Source organism: Stenella coeruleoalba (assembly GCF_951394435.1).
Source record: "Stenella coeruleoalba genome assembly, chromosome: 19".
NCBI lineage: Eukaryota > Metazoa > Chordata > Mammalia > Artiodactyla > Delphinidae > Stenella > Stenella coeruleoalba.
The window spans coordinates 48,724,148-48,746,595 of NC_137165.1; the positions used below are offsets into that span (position 1 = coordinate 48,724,148).

Consider the following 22,448-nt stretch of genomic DNA (forward strand, 5'->3'; position numbering starts at 1 on the left):
CACAAGAGAACTGGGGACCGAGCTGCCCCGGTCCCCACCAGCCCTCAGCCCCCAGGCAGCACTGACTCCCGGGCATCTCTTGGGCTTGTGCTGTGGGGCCTCGGGCGCAGGTATTTCTCATGCAGTCCAGGGAAGTGGTCCCAGCCACCAGCCCCCTAATTGGCGGCATCTCTGCCCCAGCCGCCGGGTACTGGCTCATTTGCCTTCTGAAGTCACAGCGTCTCAGAGCCTCTCACACCTTCTAGAGGTTTTCACAGGGAGGAAGAGTTTGGGGACACTTCTGCTTATCCCTGAGGCTGGGGGCCAAGGCCCCAAGACCCCAGCAATGTGAGTCCTGAATGATGCAGCGTATTCCAGAAACCAAGCCAGTCACACCAAACTCAGGGGCCTGGCAGTGCTTAGCCTGGAAGGCAGGGGCCGGGGTGTGTCGGGGGGAGGCAGGTGGGGGCAGGTGGGAGCAGCAAGAGTTTATCCCCCAGCGTGTGTACAATCTGAGAAGTGTTGACAAAGTACAAAGCAGTAAGACAGACGAAATGACAAAGCAGATTGAGGCCAAGAACGGGAGAACACCAGTGACCCAGATGTCAATCAAACTTCAGGCCTGAGGCTCCCGGTGGCCCCAGGGAAGAGGGAAACATCCTAAGTCCACATCCAACCCATCTCGGGGTCTCCTTGGATGCACTGACACATTAATACCAGTTTCTTATCTTGATCTTGAGTTTAAGGCCCCCATTCCGCCCCAGGAATGGGCCCTGCAGGCTCCTGTCTACTAACTCGGCCCCTAGTAGCCCCTCTGTACCCCTGTTCACCCTCGGGGGCCTGAACCTCCCCTGCTGGCCAGCACACCATGCCCTGCAGAGTGGCAGGGGAGGCTCTGGACGAGCACTGATGGCTGTGCTCTGTCCCCTGCAGATCTGAGGCCCCACCTTTGTTGCAGCAAAAAATAAAAAAAATAAAAAAATAGAAATGAGTAAACGGCCTTGGGCACGTACCAGCCAAACAGGCCTGAAAGAGTTAAGCAATCTCAGTTATTCTTTAGCTGTTACTACTAACACTTGTAGCTAGACTTGTCCTTCACAAAGCTAATTCCTTTCTGATTCCATAGGAATTATACTCTGCACCTGGCATCCTTCTCCCCCTACACTTCCTTGTAGGATTCTGCATCTCAAAAGGAAGGTCACAGCGACAACTTCGGGGACACCAGACTGGGTCGCTGAGCTGCCTGACGCCAGCTTTTGGCTGAAAATTTGCAGAAGAAAAAAAAAAAATACAAGACCTTCATTGCTTTGAGACTTATCACCTACCCATAGACCATGAGCCCTGGAATATAAAACTCTCTCCCTTCCCAGGAAAAGGGGGGCACAGTTCTCAAGGCGCTGGCCTGCTGTGTTCCCCCTTTGCCAGGCAAAGAATAAGAAAAGCTATCTTTCCCGTTCCTCCAAAACTCTGTCTCCGTATTTCTTTTCAGCATCGGTGCCCAGAGAGCCAGGATTCTTGGCATCACCTCTATGTTCCTTCCATCTCAGCACCCTTGAGGCCAAGCAGATCCCAATGGAGCTGGGGGTGCAGGTGAGCCCCCATTCCCGAGAAGGCCAGTGGGGGCTCTGGGAGGGCTGGGCCTTGCCTGCCCCGATGCAGGGCACCTCTCCCACCCTGCAGCATGTGGGTCATGGCTACCACCCCCCATCCCAGTGAACACACAAGGTGGGGGCTTGGAATCTTGCTGCAGCACACACCTGGCCAGGTGCCCAGCTTGAGCCCCCTGTCCCCACCAGTCGTCCCTGGGTTTCCCAGGCCTGGGGGCATTCACCTGTCTCCTCCCATGCCCCTTGCTAAAGAACAGACAGCTGGGGAGGGTCTCTTAGGAAAGGCCCCATTCCTGGAAAATTCCAGTGAGAGGAGGAGGGAGGGGAGAGAAGGGGGGAGGTGGGTGGGCACCGTCCAGGTTCTCTGCACACCCAGGGTGGGTCCTGGACCAAGACGTCCTCCCCAGGAAAAAGTGGGCCACGTGCTTACACCTGCTGCCCCCTCCCAGAGTCCCCAGCCCCCCACAAGCTCTCCCTGCCCACCCCATGTAGCCAAATCTCCCCCTCCCCCTGCCCTTACCTGTAGGGGCTGCAAGGGGCTTAGCAGGGCTTGTGGGGTGAGGTGGACGTGGCAGTGAGGTGGGGGCCACGCAGTGGGTGCTCTCCTGTGCCCGTGTCTCTATGAGGCCAATGCAGGGCGGGGGTGGAGTTGCTGTTCCCTGGGGACCCCTGCCCTCCACGCCCCGCTGGCCCCTTGGAGCCCTCGCTGAGGCCTCACATCCAGGGTGTGTGGGTCTTGCCTCCTGGGGCATGGCGTCAGGCACACACCCCTCAGAGGGGGAATCCAGACCCCTCAGCCAGGTCAGGACCTGCCCCCGAGACCCCAGCTAGCACCCCAACCTCGCTGCCAGCTCAGGCAGCCTTCCTGCACCCATCACAGGTGGGCACGTGGGCTCACGTTGATCCTGCACACCTCCCCCATCCCTGTAATCACTCGTGCACCAGGACCACCTCCCGGCCACATCTCTGGTGGAGGAGGCTCCTGGCTTCCAGCTGCCTGCTGCCCAGCCTGGCGCATTGTGGGGCACACAGGGTCCATCCCAGCTCTGCCCAGCCACCATGGGCTGGGGGGAGGGGGCAGGACGAGGAGAGGGGTGGGGGGCGCTGGGAGGCTGAGGGCAGAAATGGAGGCCCCCCCCGCCCCATCAGAACCCAGTCCCAGCCCTGACTCGCCCCGGCCCTGGGGAGTAATCTTGGTGCAGGGCAGCCAACTCTGAACCCGGGCAGCCTCGGTATTTCACACTGACACATAGTTTTGGGGTGAGACCAGGCTCTGGGCTTTCAATCACGCTGCGGGATACCTCGAGCCACAAAGGGCAAAGGCAGGTGGATGCTCCCAGCTCCTGCGGGTCCCGGGTCCCATGTGGCCTGGTTCCTCAGCTGTGAAACAGGAATAAGAGAATTTTGTATAAAAGATGACCCAGTGGTGAGCTCGCCAAGGGGGCCACCTGAGGGCCAGGGAATTTGCACATGGAAGAAGGGCAGAGAGGGGCTGGAACACTGGACCGGAGTCCCCAGGCCGCCTACCGCCCCAGCTGCCTCCTGGCTCTGACCCTGCTCACCACTCAGGCCTGCAGGCCTTGGTCTCCACAGCTCCAGGAGGGGAAAGGTGGCAGGACAGAGCCATCCAGCCTGGGGGCCCGCTCTGGGCAGCTCAGGGGATGGGGCTCTCCTCTGGGCCCTCACGGGGTCCCAGGAGAACTGGCCCCCACCCCCTGTGTGGGGCTGGGCCCTCGGCCGGCCTGGAAAAGGCAGGAGTCTGGAGCGCCTGGCTGCTGGCCATTGGCAGCCTCTCGGGCTTCCTGCTCAGAGCGTCATCTGTCTGGAATTCCAATGGAAAAAACCCTGCTCTTGCAAGTGGGCCCTGTGGCTCTCAGATTCCCGGTTTGGTGGTTTGCAGATGTATGGGACCCAGGCTGGATTCTGGTCATCCCCACCCCCTGCCTGGGATGGGGGGCTCCCACCTTCTGCTGACTGAGCCCCCTCCTTTCTCTTGCATGCTGGGTGTGTGAGTGAAGGTGCCCATGAGCTGAGGGCTTTCTCCAGAGCAAGAAGGCTGGCCCTCCAGGTGACCTGGATCAGGAAGACCAGTCAGCTGGGCGTGTTCAGGTGTGGAACCAGGTAAGAGTTCAGGTCTCTGCACCCCTGAACTAGGCCACCCTACCAGGCAGGGCCACTGTCACTGTGTCACCCATGGCCCCCGGCACTGCCCCCCAGAGCTCCATTTGGTGAGGACAGTCTACAAGAGCAGAGAGCTCCCTAGGCAGGTAAAAGTGATGTGTCTACTGGTTGTAGGTGCAACTCAATTCCCAAAGAATGACTTCCTGGAAAAACTAGGAGTAGAGGAAACTTTGGACTGTGTGTGTATCTTTGTTGATGAGTAATTTACACAAAGTGCAGCAGCCCTGGGCATGCAGCCTGGTGACACGCACTCTGTGCGCTGGTGCATCTCCTTGTGGAACTGGGCTCTCCCTGCCTCCACCCCTGGGGACCCACAGAAGGTGGCAGGGAGGGGCTCAAGGCACAGGTCTCTGGACTGGGCCAGGCCACTCTCCTGGGCCTGTAAAAACCCACAGGTCAGCAGCCAAATCCCGGCCAAGCCTGAGCCTCTTGGAAACTGAGTGGCCTGCGAAGCAGGAATGCGCTGCACCTGGTAAGTCCATCATCCATCATCCGATCCTCCGCCACTAGGCTCCTGGATCCCTGCGCCTTCTGTGAGCTTGGCTGTGAACTCGGCTGTGAACTCACCCGCCTCTGGCTCCTTCCCCACCTTCCACCAACCCCCCCACCACCTCCAGGAAGACGGTAGACAGAATAAGAGGGGTCAGCGGGTCCCTGGTGGAGGGACAGTTTGTCCATTCATTCACTCATTCCCCACTGGGTGCTGGCCGCCACTGTCCTGGTCACAGGCCCCACAGCCTGCATGACCCCTGTCCCCACTCCTTGTTTTTGCTATAGGAACCGAAGGGAGTGGGCTGGAGAAACTCAGGGAAGAGGGTGCAGGGGGTGGGGTTGGGGCCGGGGACATGCCCCAGGCCTGGCACACGGCTCCCTCCCGATGCAGCTGGGCACCCAGTCCCCATGGCTGTGTGCCCAAGGTCTTCCAGAGGAGCTCCATGCACCACCCCCAGCAAAGGCCTCCCTGCCCAGCCCACACTCCATTAACCCAGCTTCAAGGGAGACCCCCCACCCCGGAACCAAGTCCAAATTCACAAAAACCTTCCATCTGAGCACAGTATCTCACAAAGGGATCCCAGTGGCCGTCTATGAAAAGAAATTCGTTCCCCCAGTGCAGTGTGGGGGTGGCCCTGGGGCAGTGGTCAGGACTGAAGTGAGGGTAACAGTGCCTCAAAAGAAAGCCGTAAGGAGCACCGTGGGCTGAGCCTGGCCTTGGCATTTTGCCTCTTCACCTGCAAGTCTGGGCGTTGGGTGGATGGCATTGAAATGTCGAGACCTTGTCCATCACCCTGAGTGACCCTCAGCCCGAGTGCTCATCCGTCAGACAGCCGACAGCCCTCTCGTCCCCACTACTGGCCACCACTGCCTTGGAGGCCAGGGCTGGACTCAGACAGAAGGCGCACTCAGCTCCTGGCATCCAGGGCCATAGCAGGAGTGCCGGCTGCTCTTCCTGGTCCTCCCGTCATTTCCCACCCCTCCCCCTCCTTTCTCCCCCCCATCCCTCCCCTTTTCTCCTTCCTCCTCCCTTCTCCACTCCCCCGACTGGCTCCTCAGGCCAGGAAGGCGGTAGCCCCAGGTGAGGCCTCCAGGTTTCAGGAGCTCGGTCTGGAGCTGATGCTTGCAGAGTGGACAGGGACACTGTCACGATTTTCTCGAGTGGTGGCCTGTGTCCCCCTCCCTCCCTGTTATGTGTAAAGTAGCTCTGTGCACAGCTCTGGTGGTCCCCTGCTCAGGATGAGAAGATGCTATCATCCAGGGCGTCCAGTGCAGGCTGTTGGGGGACTGGGGGCCCTGACAATGGGAGAAGGACGCCCAGGCAGAGGCCCACGCCCACACTGGCACCTGTGGGGGCCTGAGATTCTGGGGCAGGCAGGGAAGGGACGGGATGCAGGCAGCGGAGCAGCCCACACTGGTGCCGACAGCACCTGTGCCCACCCCGGGGGGGCCCTGCAGGACCAGGCCCCTCACCACAGGCCCAAGAGCATCTCAGGCTCCAACTGTGGTTGGGGAGTGTGGGAGTTAAGGTCAAAGGGCCCCAGCGCCTGGGGGTGAACATCCACCCGGGGCTTCCCTGGCTCTGTTCCCGATGACCTGCCCCCCACGGCATCCACACTGCCAGATCTCCAGCAAAGCCCTGTGGCCTTAAGCGTCGGATACCATGAGGGAATCTGCAGAGTGAACCCCGGGTTCTGAGCCCTCCTCCCTGCCTTTGAACTGTTGGAAAAGAGTCAGCATGCGGAGCAGCCCCAGCCTCCCAGCAGGATGTGAGAGCAGCCAGACCTGTGGACACGCCTGGTCAGTGCCTTCCTGGAGACAGGGGACGGGAGACCTGGTCGGTGCCTTCCCCAGGTCACAGGGGGTGGTGGTGACCTGGTCAGTGCCTTTCTGGGGACAGGGGAAGCTGGCCGAAAGGGTTCCGATGACCTATAGAAGCAAGACGATCCAGAGTGAACATGGCTGTGAGGATGTCCCTTTCTCTCGAGGGGCCCTGCCAGCTGCCCCTCCCTCAGTACATGTTGCCAGGTGGGGAAGCCCCAGGTGGCTGGGACAGAACTGGAGGTGAGGAAGCCTGCACTCACTCCCGTTGGAGGCCAAGGTGATGAGGATGGGAAGGGGGGTGCCCCTGCCCCCCACAGCCTGCAGGCAGCACTGCCCTCCCCGCCCCTGCCCATCTGAGCAAGGCCTATGGCCCTGGCCCCACAGGCGCGTGACTCTGAGAGACGGTCACCATCGGAGCTGCCCGTTCTTAATCCGAGTTTACCCAGAACAGCTGCTCTTTCGCCATAAAACAGTGCCTGCCCCGAGGGAGGGCAGCGTGGGCAGGACGGAGAGGCCAGGAGGACATGAGGACAGGAGCCCTCACGCAGGGCAGCTGGAAGGATCGGCAGATGCACAGCCCTCCGGGAACAGTCCAGAGGTTCCAGAGCAGCAACGCCTCCACACAGACGTGCACACGGGCGTCCACGGCGGCCCTGTTCATTTGGAGAAAATGTGGCAGCAGCTCACATGCCCAAAACCGACACGTGTTCATCCAACGGGGCATATTCAGCTCTGCCCAAGCTGTGCAGCCGGGCGTCTGTTCCCGGAATGTGGTGGGTGAGGCCCCTCCACGCGGTGGGAGGCCTTCCAGCAAAACTGGAGGTTTCCGGGAAAGAAAGAATTCTACCCCAAGGCTGCAGCATCTTCTCCTGCCTGAGTTTCCAGCCCACCATCCCGTCGATGGACCTCAGACGTGCCAGCCCCTTAATCGCTGAACCAGTTCCTTCATAGAAGCTTCCATTATTTATGTCTGTCCTCACTGGTCAGTTTCTCTGGAGCTCCCAGCCTGACAGACGTCTTGAGACTGGATTGTGAGGATGGTTGCACAACTCTGTCTTTTCACTGAAAATCATTACTTGCACTTTAAGCGGGTGAGTTTGATGGTGTGACACTGTCCCCAGTAAAGCTGTAGCATTTGAACAGGAGCCCTCACCTGCTAGAGCCGGTTCTAGACATGCCCCGGTTGGCCCCTCACCCCAGGACCCTCTGCTGTCCAGCTTGCCAAGGGCTGGGCACCATTCCTGATGGGCTGGTAACTGCGGGTCTTGAGCCAGACTAGGCCTCCATAAATCACCCGTCCCTGACTGGTTGGTCCCGGGGGCCCGGGGTGAGGGGAGAGGGAGAGGCTGTGGGTGGTGGACCCAGGGAGGTCGGCCAAGCCACAGTAGGCCAGCAGGAGTCTCCTTGTGGCTGTGTGTGTGGGTACCCAGGCGTGAGAGCCTGCCTAACATTTTGAAACACTCTGAAACACTCAGGGTGTCATCATGAGGCTCCCCAGAGGCCGGGCACTTCCAAGCGGAAGATGGGAGGACAGCCCCGGCCGCTGTCCCAGGCCTGGCGGTGGAGGCTCGCCCAGCCCACCTGGGAGCATTAACCAGGGTACTCAGGTCTTAAGTTTGGAGCCAAAAATGTAACTTTTTCAGCATCACTCCGAGAAACAGCACACAGAGCACCTTCACACATACAGATGAATGGGGGCCGCAGGGCCATTTCTTGGGGTCTCAGTTTTCTAAGTTTGGGGGCTTCTCAACACATCCTGGAATCAGGATTTGGGAAGCAGAGACCCAGGGTCTTGGTCAAGGTACGAACTTTGGGCTGTTTACTTCCAAAAACATTTGGGGTCCCAAGTTGCACTGGTGGCCTCGGACCCCATACTTAGGGGCCAGTGGGGAGGGGGGTGTAGATCTCCACCTGCCCACACATTAGGATCCTGTCAGGGTCTTGAAAGGGGTCCAGGAGGGCCTGGCCGGTGGTGAGTCTGATGTGTAGCCAAGGCGAGGCCCAGCTGTGGGATGTGAGCTGGGGCCACAGTGTGGAGTGTACAGGCCGCTGGATGGTTGGGTAGGGGTGGGGAGAGGTCCAACATCTCTCCCTGTGGGCGGGCTCTCTGCAGGCGGGGTCCAGTGGCCTTGACGTCCACAGGAGGCCCAGCTCGGATGCTGCACACAAGAGGCATGAGATAAACCCCTACGTGTGTTGTATGATCCACCCCCCACCTGACCCCCACCCCCCCCAGGTCTGGGGAGGGAGAGGCAGGTGAGCTGCTGAAGGGAGAGGAATTCTGGCTCATGGTTTCAGTTTAGGTGCCGAGTTCCTGCCCTGGAGTGATGCCCCAGCTGCCCCTCCTCCCTGAGCAGCTTGAGGCTGGTGGCTCCCTGCCCCGCCCCAGGGTCTCAGGCCCCACATCCAGGGCCCGGCTCAGGCCTGATGGCGCCCGCCCACCGTGTCAGGAAGGCTGAATGGCTGGACATGTCTCCTCCCCAGCCAGGTGGACAGGCTCATCCAAGTGCCGCGGGGACGTTCTAGGGGTCCTGCCTCCGTTGACATCCCACCCACACTGCTGTGGCAGGACAAGGCTCGAAGAGCTCAGAGTTTATTGTTCCAGGTGCTGAAGCTGTGAGGGATGGAGCCACATGGGAGCCGGGAGGGATGGGGAGAGGGCCACGCACCAGCCAGGAGGAGGGTCCCATGCAGGCAGCCTGTGTGCCTACACGCTGTCGCCTGCCAGTGTGTGCCCTGCCACGCGTCATGTAGGCGCTCACGTCTGCTGGGGGCAGTGAAGACTCCACTCACCAGCGTCTTCAGAAGCTGGTCCTGGGCCTGAGCCTCCTACAGACCCTCACAGATGGACGGGGCAGGGGGGCATTACGGGAAGGTGGCTGGGCTGATGGAGCTGAAGTGAGTGATGGGGGAGGGAGAGCAGGGAACTTTCTGGAAGAGGACTGAGGAAGGGAGGCAGGCAGTGGGGGAGTCCAGGAGTGACCTGGGCTCTGGGGGCCACTCCCCACCCCCACTCCAGCGCCCACGTGGAGGCTGGGGACGCTCAGGTGCAGAGCCCCCTAGGGGCGGCCTGGGACAGCGCGATGGTCTCGCTGGCCTGCTGGCTGCTGGAGGACAGTGAGTGGCCTGAGCTGCGCTGGCAGCCGGCGCGGGCCTGCGGGAAGCTGTGGGTACCCCCGGGCCGGTGGGCGCCCCTGCCTTGGAGCGAGCGCTGGCGGTAGTCGCGGTAGTTCTTAGTGAGCAGCGTGTAGAGGAAGGGGTTTACGCAGCTGTTGCTGTAGGTGAGGCAGGTGGTCAGGTAGTTGACGATGCGGGCGGAGCGGGGCGTGAGCGGCGGGGCCCCGCGGTACTGGGTGAGGAGCTGCCACAGCCAGAAGGGCAGGAAGCAGGCCCAGAAGAGCAGCACGATTCCCAGGATGACGTAGAGCACCCTGGGGTTGGGCAGCCGCCGCGTCTGCGTGAAGCAAGCCCGCTGCGACTGCCAGTAGGCCCGGGCCAGGCGGACGTAGAGCAGCCCGATGACCACGCCGGGCCCCACGATGCTGGTCCCGAAGAGCAGTGTCAGGTAGGTGCGGTGGGCGCGCTGGCCCCAGGCCGGCAGGCAGAGGCTCTTGTGGCCCCTGCGGACCAGCCGGATGGCCAGCATCATGGGCAGTGCCAGCAACAGCGCCAGCAGCCACGTGCCCAGCGCCAGGACCTTGCGGTAGCCCTTGGAACGCTGCACCATGTCCAGTGGCCTCACCACGGCAGTGTAGCGCTCACTGCTCATGAGGGTCAGGGTGAAGATGCTGGCGTGCATGGTCAGGAAGTCCAGGCTGAAGAGGACACGGCAGCCCACGTCGCCGAAGTGCCACGCCTTGGTGACGTAGGTGGCCACGATGAAGGGGATGCTGAGCAGGTAGAGCAAGTCCGCCAGCGCCAGGTTGATGACGTAGACGTACATGGAGGCCGAGGTGTGCAGGAAGCGGCACATGACAGCCAGGGTGTACAAGTTGCCCACCATGCCAACCACGCCCATGGCCGAGAGCACCACCCCAATGGTGCCCGTGGCCACCAGGTCCTCCAGGGAGCTGGGCTCCGCTGGGCTGGCCCACGAGCTGTTGAGAGAGGCATTGGGGGCGCCAGGTGGCTCGGGCATGGTGCTGCCTGTCGTAGCCAGCACAGGGAACCTGCTCAACGGCTCTGGACTCAGCACCGTCTCTGCTGCCTCACACTGGGCTTGGGGCTGGGGCCTGCCGCTCCTTTAGGCAGAGAAGGGGCATCTGTGGATGACAAGCTCGTCCTGCGGGAGAGGATGCCCATTAAAGATGCAGGTCAGGCACCCCCTCCCACTCCCAGGAGGCCGTGAGAGGACACAGTTCCCACTGGGCTAGGGAGGCCTGCAGAGGGATGGGGTTCGCCAACTGCAACACCCCCTTGGGGACTCTTCATTCAAAACTCTAACACTCTGCCTCGCTTCCCCAGCTATGTAGGGGGACCACCTAGACCAGCTGCTCCCCGTGCGTGCCCCAGCAGCACCCCCACCCTGGGCCTCAATGCAAGTCCAAAGGCCTCTGGGCTGGCTGGACTTTTCTGAAAACCAGAGCGCAGCAGGCAGACTGCAGGGGTGGGGTCAGCAGTGGATGGAACCAGGAGTCCTCCCTAGGCCTCCTCACTTCCTCATCTGTGAAGGGCAGGGTGACCGTGCTGGCCCCTGCGTCCTTTCTCCCAATTTATTTCTCCTGTATGTTTAAAAAAAAAATTTTGTTCGGATTGCAAAAGTAGTATCTGCTGACTTTAAAGTTCAAATAGGAAAATATGTTTGGTAAAGAGGGGAAAGCCCTTGTAATCTCTCTTTATCTACGTGGGGAAAATGAGCCTTAATGCCTACCTCCCACCACATGTGAAAATAATTCAAGATGGACTGTGCACCTGTATGTAACAGAGTAAATCAGTTAATTAATCAAGTTCTGGAAGAAAGGAGAATATCTGCATGACCTTGGGTAGGCAAAGATTTCTCAAAAAAAAAAAAAAGAGCAAGAAACACTTGCAATAAAAGACCCATCAAGTGGATTTCATTACAATTAAGAACTTCACTGAGAGAGTAAAAAATGTAAACCATGGACTAGGAAACGATTATCAGAAGACATATATCAGGGCTTCCCTGGTGGTACAGTGGTTGAAAGTCCGCCTGCCGATGCAGGGGACACAGGTTCGTGCCCCGGTCCGGGAAGATCCCACATGCCGCGGAGCGGCTGGGCCCGTGAGCCATGGCCGCTGAGCCTGCCTGTCCGGAGCCTGTGCTCCGCAACAGGAAAGGCCACAACAGTGAGATGCCCACGTACCGCAAAAAAAAAAAAAGAAGACATATATCAGACAAAGAACTAGTAATCAAAATATATGAAAGAACTACAAATCAATAAAGACTAATGACTCATTTGGGAAAAAAAAAAAAAGACAAGATTTGAATAGGAAATTCTCAAAAGAGGATGTCCAAATGGCCAAGAAGCACATGAAAGGATGCTCAACATCATTAGTCATCCAGGAGATTAGGGTAAAAACCTCTGCACCCCCACCAGGATGGCTGGAATCAAAAAGGCAGATCCCAAGTGCTGGGAGGATGTGGAGGAACCAGACTCCTGAACTGCTGGAGGGGCCATAGAATGGTGCAGCCCCTGTGGAAAACAATCTGGCACCATCAAAAAAAAAAGGTAAAGTTGGACACATGCATGTCCTCTCATCCAGCATGTCCTCTCATCCAGCAGTTCCACTCTTAGGTTTGTGTCCAAGAGAAATGAGTGCAAATGTCCACAAAAAGCAAAAGTGAGAATGTTCACAGCAGGCAGGAGCTGGAAACCACCCAACTGTCCATGAATAGTAGTGTGGATAAAGAAACTGTGACCCCTCCATAGAAATGCTCTGAGATGATGAAGAAGATGGAATTACCCTACAGTCAACAACTTGATGAAACTCAAATATGCTACGTTGAGAAAAACAAAACAAAACAAAAAAACAGACACAAAGAGTACACTGTGATTCCATTTACCTGAAGTTCTGGAGCAGGCAAAATCTCTATGATAGCTGTTGCCGGGGTGTCAACTGGTAGGGGGCGCTGGAGAGCACTCTGAGGGATGGACTCGTGCTGTGTCCTTAAGTGGTGGTGGTTACACAGGTGTAGACACGCGTAAAAACTAACGGAGTTGCACGCCTATGACCCTTGCTGTGTGAAAATTGCCGTCATAAGAAAAAAAGACCTAAAACTGGAAATACTTGAACTGAGAGGAGAGGCCCCTCTGTCGCCCCATCTCCCCACATCCAGGGACACTGGCTCCAGGTTTTTCCCCTCTACAGGTCCAGCGTTCACACTAACACAGATAAACTCGGGGCGTCCACCCGACGTGGTCTGAGCCCTCCGTGCAGAAGGGAACCTGGGTGCAGAGATGCCGCCCCAGACCCCCTCTCCGCGGGACCCGGCCCAGCCTCGAGTCTGGCGAGGGCAGCTGGGGGCCTTCCTACTGGCCGGAGGCTCCCTCCCCGGCCGCCGCCCCCCGGGGGTCAGGGTTCCGGAGCCCTCCCCCAGGGGCTGCAGCGAACCGAGCCGAGGGCGCCCCGGGAGGGACGCGAAGCCCTCGCCGAGACCGCGGCGCGCACCTCATCGCTCGCCACCCGAAGCGCTGCACACCCTCCCTGAGGCGCGAGGAGGGCTCAGTGGCCTTGCGATCCTACCTGGCACAGTGCGGGCCGGCGGGGAGGGCGCCCCGCGCACCAGGTCCCGGCCCCCGCCCCGCACCCTCTCAGCGCCTAAGCCCACCTCAGTCACTGGGCCATCAGGTCTGTGCGCCGAGCCCCGGGGTCGCGCTCGGGACGTCCTCCTTGCCGCCACGCGTCTCCGGGAACCTTCCCGAGGGTTCCGTCCCGGACGGGAGCGCGGAGGGGCGTGCGGGCTCCCAGCGGCGCGTGGTGGAAGGGAGCCCGCCCGCCTGTCCCGCCGGGAGAGCCTCTCTCCGCGCCCAGACCCCTGTCGCCGCCGCCACCTGCCCGGCCGCCAGCTGGGAATGCGCCGCGGCCCTGCGCCCGGCCTGGGCATTAATAACCCGGGGGGGCCGCGGGAGGGGGGGCGGGGATGCGCTGGGGCGCCTGGGGAGGCGCGGGGGGGGGAGGGCAGCCGGCGCGGGGGCGGGGGGGCGCGCAGGGAAGGGGGCAGGTCACTCCTCGGCCGTGGGGTGAAGCCGAGTCCAGGCAGGTTGCAGCCCTTGTGCGGGGCGTCTCTGCTTCCCTTCGCCCTCTGCACCCCACCCCTCAGTTTCCCAGGCGCTGAGCGGTTGTCAGTGAAGCCCTGGACCCTCCCGTGCACCTGGTGGGGACACAGTGGGGGGGGGGTTCTGAGACACCGAGGCGGGGCCACGACCCAGTGGCATTAATGACATTCATAATGTGCACTCGTCACTACTTCCAAAACCTTTTATCAACCCAAACAGAAACTGTCCCCATGAAACAACTCTGCATCCCACCCCCCCAGGCCCTAACAACCACTATTCTCCTTCTGTCTCCATTTTTTACTTGACTACTGTAGGAACCCACCTCCTGCGAGTGGGATCATACAGTTTTTGTTGTTTAGTGTCTGGCTTCTTTCACTTACTATGATGTCTAAGAGGTTCCTCCATGTTGTAGCAAGTGTCAGAGCTTCCTTCCTTTTCAAGGCTGAATACTATTCCGTCGTTTACACACCACATTTATTTATCCCTTCATCTGTGATGGACTCTTGGGTTGTTTTCCCCTTTTGGTGATGGTGACTAGTGCTGCTATTTTGATTCACAATTTCCTGTTCCTTTTATGGATCATATTTCTTCCTTAATCTTTTTTTTTTTTTTTTTTTTTTTTTTGCGGTAAGCGGGCCTCTCACTGTTGTGGCCTCTCCCGTTGTGGAGCACAGGCTCCAGATGCGCAGGCTCAGCTGCCATGGCTCACGGGCCCAGCCGCTCCGCGGCATGTGGGATCTTCCCAGACTGGGTCACGAACCTGTGTCCCCTGCATTGGCAGGCGGACTCTCAACCACTGCGCCACCAGGGAAGTCCTGGCAGGTGGATTCTTAACCACTGTGCCACCAGGGAAGCCACTGCAGCTGTTTTAATGGAAAGAGTGAATTAATTCTTATTGGAACGGCATTGCCAGGGGGTGGGGGCTGGGAGGACACTGGGGGCTGTTCTTCACAGGCCCTCTGGAAAGAGAACGGACAGTTATCCCTACTCTGGGCCAATGTGCTACAACTTTTACATTTGATTTTTTTAAATTGAGGTGAAATTCACACAACATAAAATCAACTATTCAGTGGCATGTAGTGCATTCATAAAATTGTGCAAGTTATTGCCTCTGTCTAGTTCCAGAACATTTTCATTACCTCAGAAGGAGACCCTACATCCATTAAGCAATTATTTCCCCCTCCCCCTTTCCCTCAGTCTCTGTCAACCACTCATCTGCTACTGTCTCTATGGATTTGCCTATTCCGGACATTTCATATAAATGAAATCATACAATATATGGTCTTTTGTGACAGGCTTCATTTACTTATCACACTGTTTTTAAGATTTATCCACCTTGCAGCATCAGAACTTCACTCCTTTTTATGGTTGAATAATACCCCTTTGTATGGCTAGATCATAGTTTGTTTACCCGTTCGTCAGTTGATGGACTTTTGGGTTGTTTCCACCTTTTGCTATTGTGAATAATGCTGCTATGAGCATGTGTGTGTCTGTTTTTAAATTATTTGGGTATATAGCTAGGAATAGAATCACTGGGTCGTATGGTAATTATATGTTTAATTTTTTTAGGATACATTGGATCTTATTTCGTCTTCACCATAACCTTGTGAGTTGATGTTCCCCCCCCCCCCATTTTCAGAGGAGAAGAGCTGAGGAACCAGCTGTAGCCTCTTGGCAAAGAACTGGGGCTCTTGCTTGGATCCTGCTGCAGGGCTGCCTTCTCCTTACCTCCACATCCCATAATACTGCAAAGCAGATGGGTCATTAAAAAAGAGTCTGCCCAAAACAAGGGTTTGTTGGAGTGATGAATAAACGGACTGTTTAACCTGGAGGGACAGAGAGAGGAGGGAACGAAGGCAAGACCGTGCTGAGTTTATTTGGAAGCAGAGCCAGGTGCACGTTGAAATACAGATTCCAAGTCGATAAATGCCCACAGAATTATGAGATCGTGTTGAAATGAAGTGTTTCGAATGGCTGCTGCATTAATGCCTTCTCTCTATCTAATTAGCATCGGAAGTCTTCATGATTTAAGACCTGGAGACTTACTTCTGAGAGATACGAGAGAAAAAGACTGCCCCCAAAGTTCGATGAAAGGATCTCATTGCTACTGTTAATACCTAACACAGCAGCACCCCCTCACCCCCACACCCCCAGAGTGGACCCTTAGATCTGCACCTTTCACTGAAAGGGATACAGCCCATCCTTGAATCATTGGAGGCTATGCCAGCTGAGACCCGCAACGGAGGATTGTAGAAACCTCCAGATTGGTCGTTTATAAGAAAGAGAAGCTGCCAATTAAGAGCTTTTTCCTGGCCCACAGCACCCTGGTGACAAGACCTCCAGAGCTTCCTTCTCCAGTGAGTCTGCAGAGAACGGGTAGGCTGGCGCACACTGCCCCCTACCCCTGGTGTCATGAACGTTATTAGCAATCTTTGCACATGGTTCTGCCTCGAGTTGTTTTTGTTTTAATATCAAGGGCACAGATTTAGATTCATTGAAATCTGTATTTGGTGACACACTCTCATTGTAGTTCAAAGCATTCCCTTTCTTATTTTAGGCATGTGTGTATGTGTTGTTCTTTATAACGTGATAAATACCTGTGAACACCATGAGCCGAAAAACTGACCAGAACCCTCATCTGGCCTGTGCTGCTCCCCACTCTGTTCCCTGCTGCCAGGGGATTTAAACATGTAACAGTGACTCCACCGAGACACTGAGGCCAATCCGCAGGGACTAGTTGAGGACAGTCAGCACAGGGGCTTGATACAGAACTTTTATTGCATTGTTTAATTAAACAAACAAACAAACGGCAACTAAACTGTCAAACGCATTAAACGGCCAACGTTTGAAACCAGGTCTTCTCCTGCTACAGACTAGAGTGTCCAGTGCTGCTGACAGGGTCCTGTGGAGCCCCAGAGGCCGTCTGGTGATCCTGTCACCCCAGACGCCTGAGTGTGCCTGGAAGTATCTCACCCATACCGTCTCTCCACGAGTCCAGGGCAGGGCTGGGGCATGGCACTGCACCCTGCTCTCCACGCCACACTCTATAGCAGTTGTTCACACCAGCACATCCTTGTCAGTGTCATGTCCCTAACTCCATGACAGCTGACAGGTAAAAACTTCCCTCCCCAACATTGGCATTTGTGCTGCTTCCCCCCTTAGGCTGCGGTGGGTCCCATTTCTCAGTCTCTGGGCCACTCACCATTCTTCTTCCCCAGGCCCAAGTCTCCAACCTTTGCTAATTGCTAATAACAACCCTGGCTGTTGTGGAGGGGTCAGTCCCTCCCAGCTTCCGGTGTCCTGGGGAAGCCAGGACAATGGTGACCACTTGGGCCTCAGTTCCTCAGTTCAGGGGCCCTGGGCTGAGGGTCTAGAAACATGGCAGCTCCCCCAGGGCTGAGGCTCCCATGACAGCCAGGCTCTCCCCAGGCCCCTGGGCCCACTGGTGCTGGGATCCCATCCTTGGGTGGAGGACTGTGGCCTAGAGGCCGAGTGCCCCTCCTCTGCCTCCCTCTTGGTCCAGGGTGAATAGGAGAGGATGGTGAGTCCCCTTTGAAGCAGGGCTGAGTCCGCAGGGACCAGCTCTTCACTCTGCCCTGGAGGAGAGGATTCCAGAATGCTGAGCCTCCACCGGTGCAGGTCCTGCTTCTGGGGTGCATCTTGGAGTCCCACCACTCTCACCTCATCAGGCTCCAGCAGCAGTTTCCAACACTGGGCTGGGGTCCTCAGGGCCCATCCTGGCTTCATCTTCCGGAGGTAGATGGCGTCATAGCAGCCCACCATAAAGATGACCTGCAGGTCCAGTAACGAGGCCTTGGCCTCAACAGGGCCCGTGGCCCGGGTGGTGCCCAGCTCCAACGCCATGGGCTCCCGCCGGGGGCAGGTCCACGCTGAAAAACGCCTGCCAGGGAGAAGGGCTTGGCCAGTGTGAGCAGGTAGGGAGTCCCCCGAATCTCCAGGGAAGGCTTTGGGTCCAGTCAGCATCCTCAGCACCCAGGCCCAGGGGGGTGGCATCCTGAGGCTCCAGCTCGGTGGGCATAAAGTGCTCGTCCAGGTCCAGGTCCTCCTCGTCTGACTCCACGAGGCCTAACGCCAGGGTGCCCCAGCCCCAGTCCACAGACCCACCCTGTGCAGGGTGCCCTTGGGCCAGCCCCCAGCTTGGGCCCATCCCCGGGGATGACCCCTGCTCAGACCCTGCCTCAATGTGCTCCATCAGCTCAGGGCCCCAATCTTCATCTTCCCAGTCTTCCACCTCCAGCACCTGTCCAAGGTCCAGAAAGGCAGCCTTGAAGCAAGCGAAGCAGACCCTCAGCTGGCTGCCGTGTTGAAGCTCATACATCCAGGACGTGTACAGGTAGGACAGGCCCTCCGCCTCACACCGCAGGCTGACCGGGGGGCACATGGCCACGCCGCCTACAGGACCTGCTGGGATCTTAGGGGGTCTGGCCCACAGGTGGGGGCACAGTGAAGTGCTGGGGGGCAGGGAGGAGGGGCGTGAGAACGAGGAGGAGAACGGGGAGGATCAGGAGGACGACAAAGGTGTTTCCTGTGTGGGGATTGGGGGGCGGGGGAGGAACTGGGTCCTAATCCAACAGGGACCTGCAGAGGTTGGGAGGGACAAACTTCTGGAATTATCTTCAGCTGATGCAAGTGTTCTGTCCTCTGGGAACTGCAAAGGAAAGCAGTGAGGTTAGGGCCCCCCAGCAGGCAGGTGGGAGCAGGTCACGCAGGGACGAGCTGGGTGCAAGGACCTTTGGGGTCAGACCTGGCCCTTTCGCTCTGCCTCTGCTCAGTTTAGCTGATCTGGGGCCAGTGGGCCACACAGCCTCTCCCCCATCCGACTCCCTACTCTCCCACCTCAGGGATCCCCAAACCCAGTCCGCCTTGCCTGATGGAACTGAAGGAAACTGAGGCAACCTGTCACAACCTGAGGGAACCTGACTGAACCTGAGGGAAACTGTCGGAACCTGATGCAAGCTGTCAGAACCTGAGGGAACCTGTCAGAACCTGACCAAATCTGACAGAACCTGACCAAATCTGACTGAATTTGACAGAACCTGACTGAATCTGAGAGAAGCTGTTGGAACCTGACTGAACCTGGGAACCTGAAGAAACCTGTCAGAACATGACAGAACCTGAGAAAAACTGCCAGAAACTGAGGGAACCTGTCAGAACCTGAGAGAATCTGTCAGAACCTGACTGAACCTGTGAGAATCTGACAGAACCTGAGTGTACCTGCAAGAACTTGACAGAACCTCACTGAACCTGTCAGAAACTGATGGAACCTGAGGGAACGTGTCAGAACCTTACGGAACCTGTCAGAACCTTACGGAACCTGAGAGAGCTGTCAAAACCTGACAGAACCTGAGGGATCCTCACAGAACCTGAGAGAATCTGTGAGAACCAGTCAGAGCCTGACCAAATCTAACAGAATCTGACAGAACCTGACAGAACCTGAAGGAGCCTGACAGAACCACCCCTACCTGAGCTAGCCCGTCTGGCCTGAGGCCACGCTGGACCACGTGAACTCTTCAGCCGCCAAGCCCCACACTCCAGCAGCCCACAGGCCCCAGACCCTCGCCTCAGTCTGAGGGGCTCTCTGCTGGCCTGGCGCCTCACTCCTGTGGGCACCTGGGGGGAAAGGAGGGGACACAGCCCACCTGGGTATATAAAGAGCCATTTCCCATGGTGCTCTGGGCTCATCTGCATATCTCCCATGAGCCTCAGCCCACCAGGAAATGAAACTGCTGAGTCATTCCTCTCCTCCCCTCCCCCCTCAACCCCGCCCTGCCCCGCCCCGCCCCGGAGAGCTTGTGCAGCCCCCATGGAGGGCAGGGCAGTTTCCCCAACACTGTCCACAGGGTGATTGTGCCCGTGATATTTGCTCCTCTGAGGGCTGAGAAGACTGTTTCCATCCGTGTTTCAATCTGCCGGTTTCTGAAAATCTGTGGCCAAGCGTCTCTCTTATGGTCATTGTTCTATCTCTGGGTGCTCTGGGTGAACTGCTTGGTCAAGGGTCCTAGCCTTCTGTGATTATAATAGATTCCTTCTTTGTACCTCTTGGTTAAAGTTTCTTTATGAATTTCAGAAACTGATCGATTGCCAATTATTTACATTTTAAGCACATTTCTGTCTCTTTGGCTCGTCTCACTTTTATTTTGTTTTGTTTTTGTTTTGTTTTTTTGCAGTACGCCGGCCTCTCACTGTTGTGGCCTCTCCCGTTGCGGAGCACAGGCTCAGCGGCCATGGCTCACGGGCCCAGCCACTCCGTGGCATGCGGGATCTTCCCGGACCCGGGCACAAACCCGCGTCCCCTGCATCAGCAGGCAGACTCTCAACCACTGCGCCACCAGGGAAGCCCTCTTCTCACTTTTAAAATAAAGCCTCTTTAAATGAGCCTTTAAGCCTCTTTCACTTTTTTGAAAGTACATTTTAACCACATTTTACACTTCTGTGTTTCACCTTTTCACTCTGTTTAAAGTCTGTAGGTATGGTTAAATGTATCAATCTCTTTTTTGAGAAAATATTTTTTTGGTCTTTGTAAAGAACATCTTCAGTTCTCCAAGACCACAATGTTAGTTTCTTATATCTTCATATAATTCTTTCACATTTTTTTGTTTCTTTTGCTTCTTAATTTTTAATTTAAATGTAAGTTGCTTTTGTAAAAAAAAAAAAATGTAATACAAGAGAATAGGTACAGGTATCCCTCGCTTTTCAAAAGTTCTTTTTACGCCACTTCTTTTTTATGAAAGACCTACATTAATACCTGTTTTCGCTAGCCAAAAGAAATCCCAAGAGGATTTTTGCTTTTACAAAAAAGGTGATTGTTTCATTGCTTTATGCCATTTCGGCTTATGAAAGATTTCATAGGTAGGCTCTACTTGTATAGTGGGGATCACCTGTAGATGGCTTTTTAAATAATTTGCTAAATTAATCACATCATTCAGTCCTTCCTTGCAAATTTCCAACCAGTGCATCCAACTGCATCTGCCACATCTCCCCAAGGACATCTGATGAGTATTCCCAAGTGAACAAGTTTGCATCTAGGCTCCTGGTCAGCATCTGGGTCTGCAGGAGAAGACCACCTGACTCTGGAATTAGATGACAGTAAAGTTCCTTGGATCAGGGGTTCCCCAGTTTTGCTGCATGTTAAAATTGTCTTAGGAGTTCGAAAAATCCCATGGCACAGCATGTGGCAGACACCCTGAGATGACCCCCAGGCAGTCATGCCCTCCTCATGATTGGAGGGGAAAATGTGAGTTGCTTCTAACCAACAAAAGTGACAAGGTGATGGATGTCACCCTCTTGATTACATTATTTTATATATATGTACGTTATTGCATATATTATATATTACACATTATTTTCTATACACACATACACTATCAAATATTTATATCTTTATATACATGTACACACATACACATGTACATGTGCAGACGCACACTTCCTCTCCCATGGTCTTAAGGAAGGAAAGCTCTGTGCTGTGACTGGCTAGAGGCTGGAGCTCTGGGGCCCCTGGCCCTCGCCTGCCGGGCAGGGACTGTGAGGGACAGGTGGCTGCCTCGGGTGGTTTGGAAGAGCTGTGGACTTGGAGGTGGAGGGACATTCTGTGACCTGCAGGGACACGAGGTGCCCCCTCTCTGGCCCCTCCCAGGGCTGGGACACTAACAAATAGCAGTGGCCCTCCTGGTGACTTCTCACTTGTCTGCTGAGCCCGGCAAGCCATTGCCTCCCCAGCATTAGTCTGTCCTCTCTACGTGCCTTTATCACCACCTCTGGGCCGAGCACCCAGCGCAGAGGACTGACTTTGACTCAGGTCTCTGTATTTGTATTCAGAGAGGAAACTCAGAACATAAAATGTGATCATTTGGAGAGATATTCCCCCATTCCCTTCTCAATGCCCAGTGTTGTCAGGCTTTGATTCCACCCAGGACATCTCTGGGGCAGAGCCTGTGCCCCCAACCCCTTACCTGACCCCAGCTGTCCCCTCCAGCAGATGAGCAGTGCTGAGGCTTGGGGGGCGATGCCCCCACAGCAAGGAGGCCAAGAGTGGGCATCTGAACCCTGGCCTGTCGAACCTTCTCCTGCCACCCGACACTGGGGCTCACCATCGAGGGGCCTGCCCTCAGCCGTGAGCTGTCATGGACTCCAGCATGCAAGGTGACAGTCTTGGCTCGTGGACCCTGAGCCTGGGTGGGAACGGGCTGCCCACCTTGGCTCTCCTGGCCGTGTGTGTGTGTGTGTGTGTGTGTGTGTGTGACCTAGGGGAGTGAAGGCACTTACACACCTGGTGGGGGCAGCCCCCATCCTCCCACTCCCTCCCCCTCCCGGCATTAGGGATCCCCTCCGGAGCCACTACAGATGAGCACGGAGGATCCGAGGACAGGCTCGCTTCCTGCGGATCCGGTCCTTGATTTTTTTTTTTTCCAAAATTGTAAAAAGGTTAATCATGTGTTCATATATTAAACCCAGTGCTTTAATATTATAACTTCTTCAAAGAATAATCACTTCTTAGATGAAAATGATTAAACTTGCTCTTAATCCGTGTGAATTCAATAAAAATTTAAATATGTTTTGTTATAAAAATCTTATCATTCCTGATGACAGAGTCAGGGTTACTCAAGAGAAACAATATCCTCAATATTTCAATCAGGTTTTCTTCAGTGAATTCAGACATGATTAACTAAGATCTCTCTTTATGAGGACTAGTTTTTTAAATGTCATTTTTTAGATTATTTGTTTTTATTTTTACATCTGTAAAATTCTGGTCATTGGTTTTTCATTGATCCATCCACACATCTGTTCAACAGGCTCCAACTGCCCCTGCCCTGTGCTGAGCACTTGTCCTCGCAGGACGCACCATTGTCCAAAGACAGGCCCGAACAAACGGCCGGCACAGTGCCAGGACGACATGAGCGAGGTGCTGGGAGCAGTTTCCCACACTGGGGGACGGCAAGACTTCTGGAGCGGTTCCCGAGCTGGGAGGGACAGCGACTTGTTCTCCGTGTCATGGAGACATGGGCACAGGCTTCCCAACATCCACGCACCATTCAGAATGCTCGGGTGGGTCCATGGAAGGAACAATCTAGAACTTAGGACAGCCTGGGGAGCCTCAGACCCGTGG

The 22,448-nt window shown here is 56.3% G+C and overlaps 2 protein-coding genes across 2 annotated transcripts; both read right to left on the reverse strand.

Moving 5' to 3' along the window:
- Positions 1-9,126: 9,126 nt before the first annotated feature.
- Positions 9,127-10,269, reverse strand: UTS2R (urotensin 2 receptor; the record flags this gene model as incomplete). Its single annotated transcript, XM_079904073.1, has 1 exon — positions 9,127-10,269. The coding sequence occupies exon 1, from the start codon at positions 10,219-10,221 to the stop codon at positions 9,127-9,129; it is 1,095 nt and encodes a 364-aa protein (XP_079760199.1). The 5' UTR covers positions 10,222-10,269.
- Positions 10,270-15,760: 5,491 nt separating this feature from the next.
- On the reverse strand, positions 15,761-18,942 carry TEX19 (testis expressed 19). The gene is given in 4 exon segments (XM_079904059.1): positions 15,761-16,753; positions 16,756-17,191; positions 17,193-17,990; positions 18,805-18,942. Coding segments are annotated over 3 exon segments (1,029 nt in total). The 5' UTR covers positions 17,724-17,990; positions 18,805-18,942; the 3' UTR covers positions 15,761-16,691.
- Positions 18,943-22,448: the final 3,506 nt, after the last annotated feature.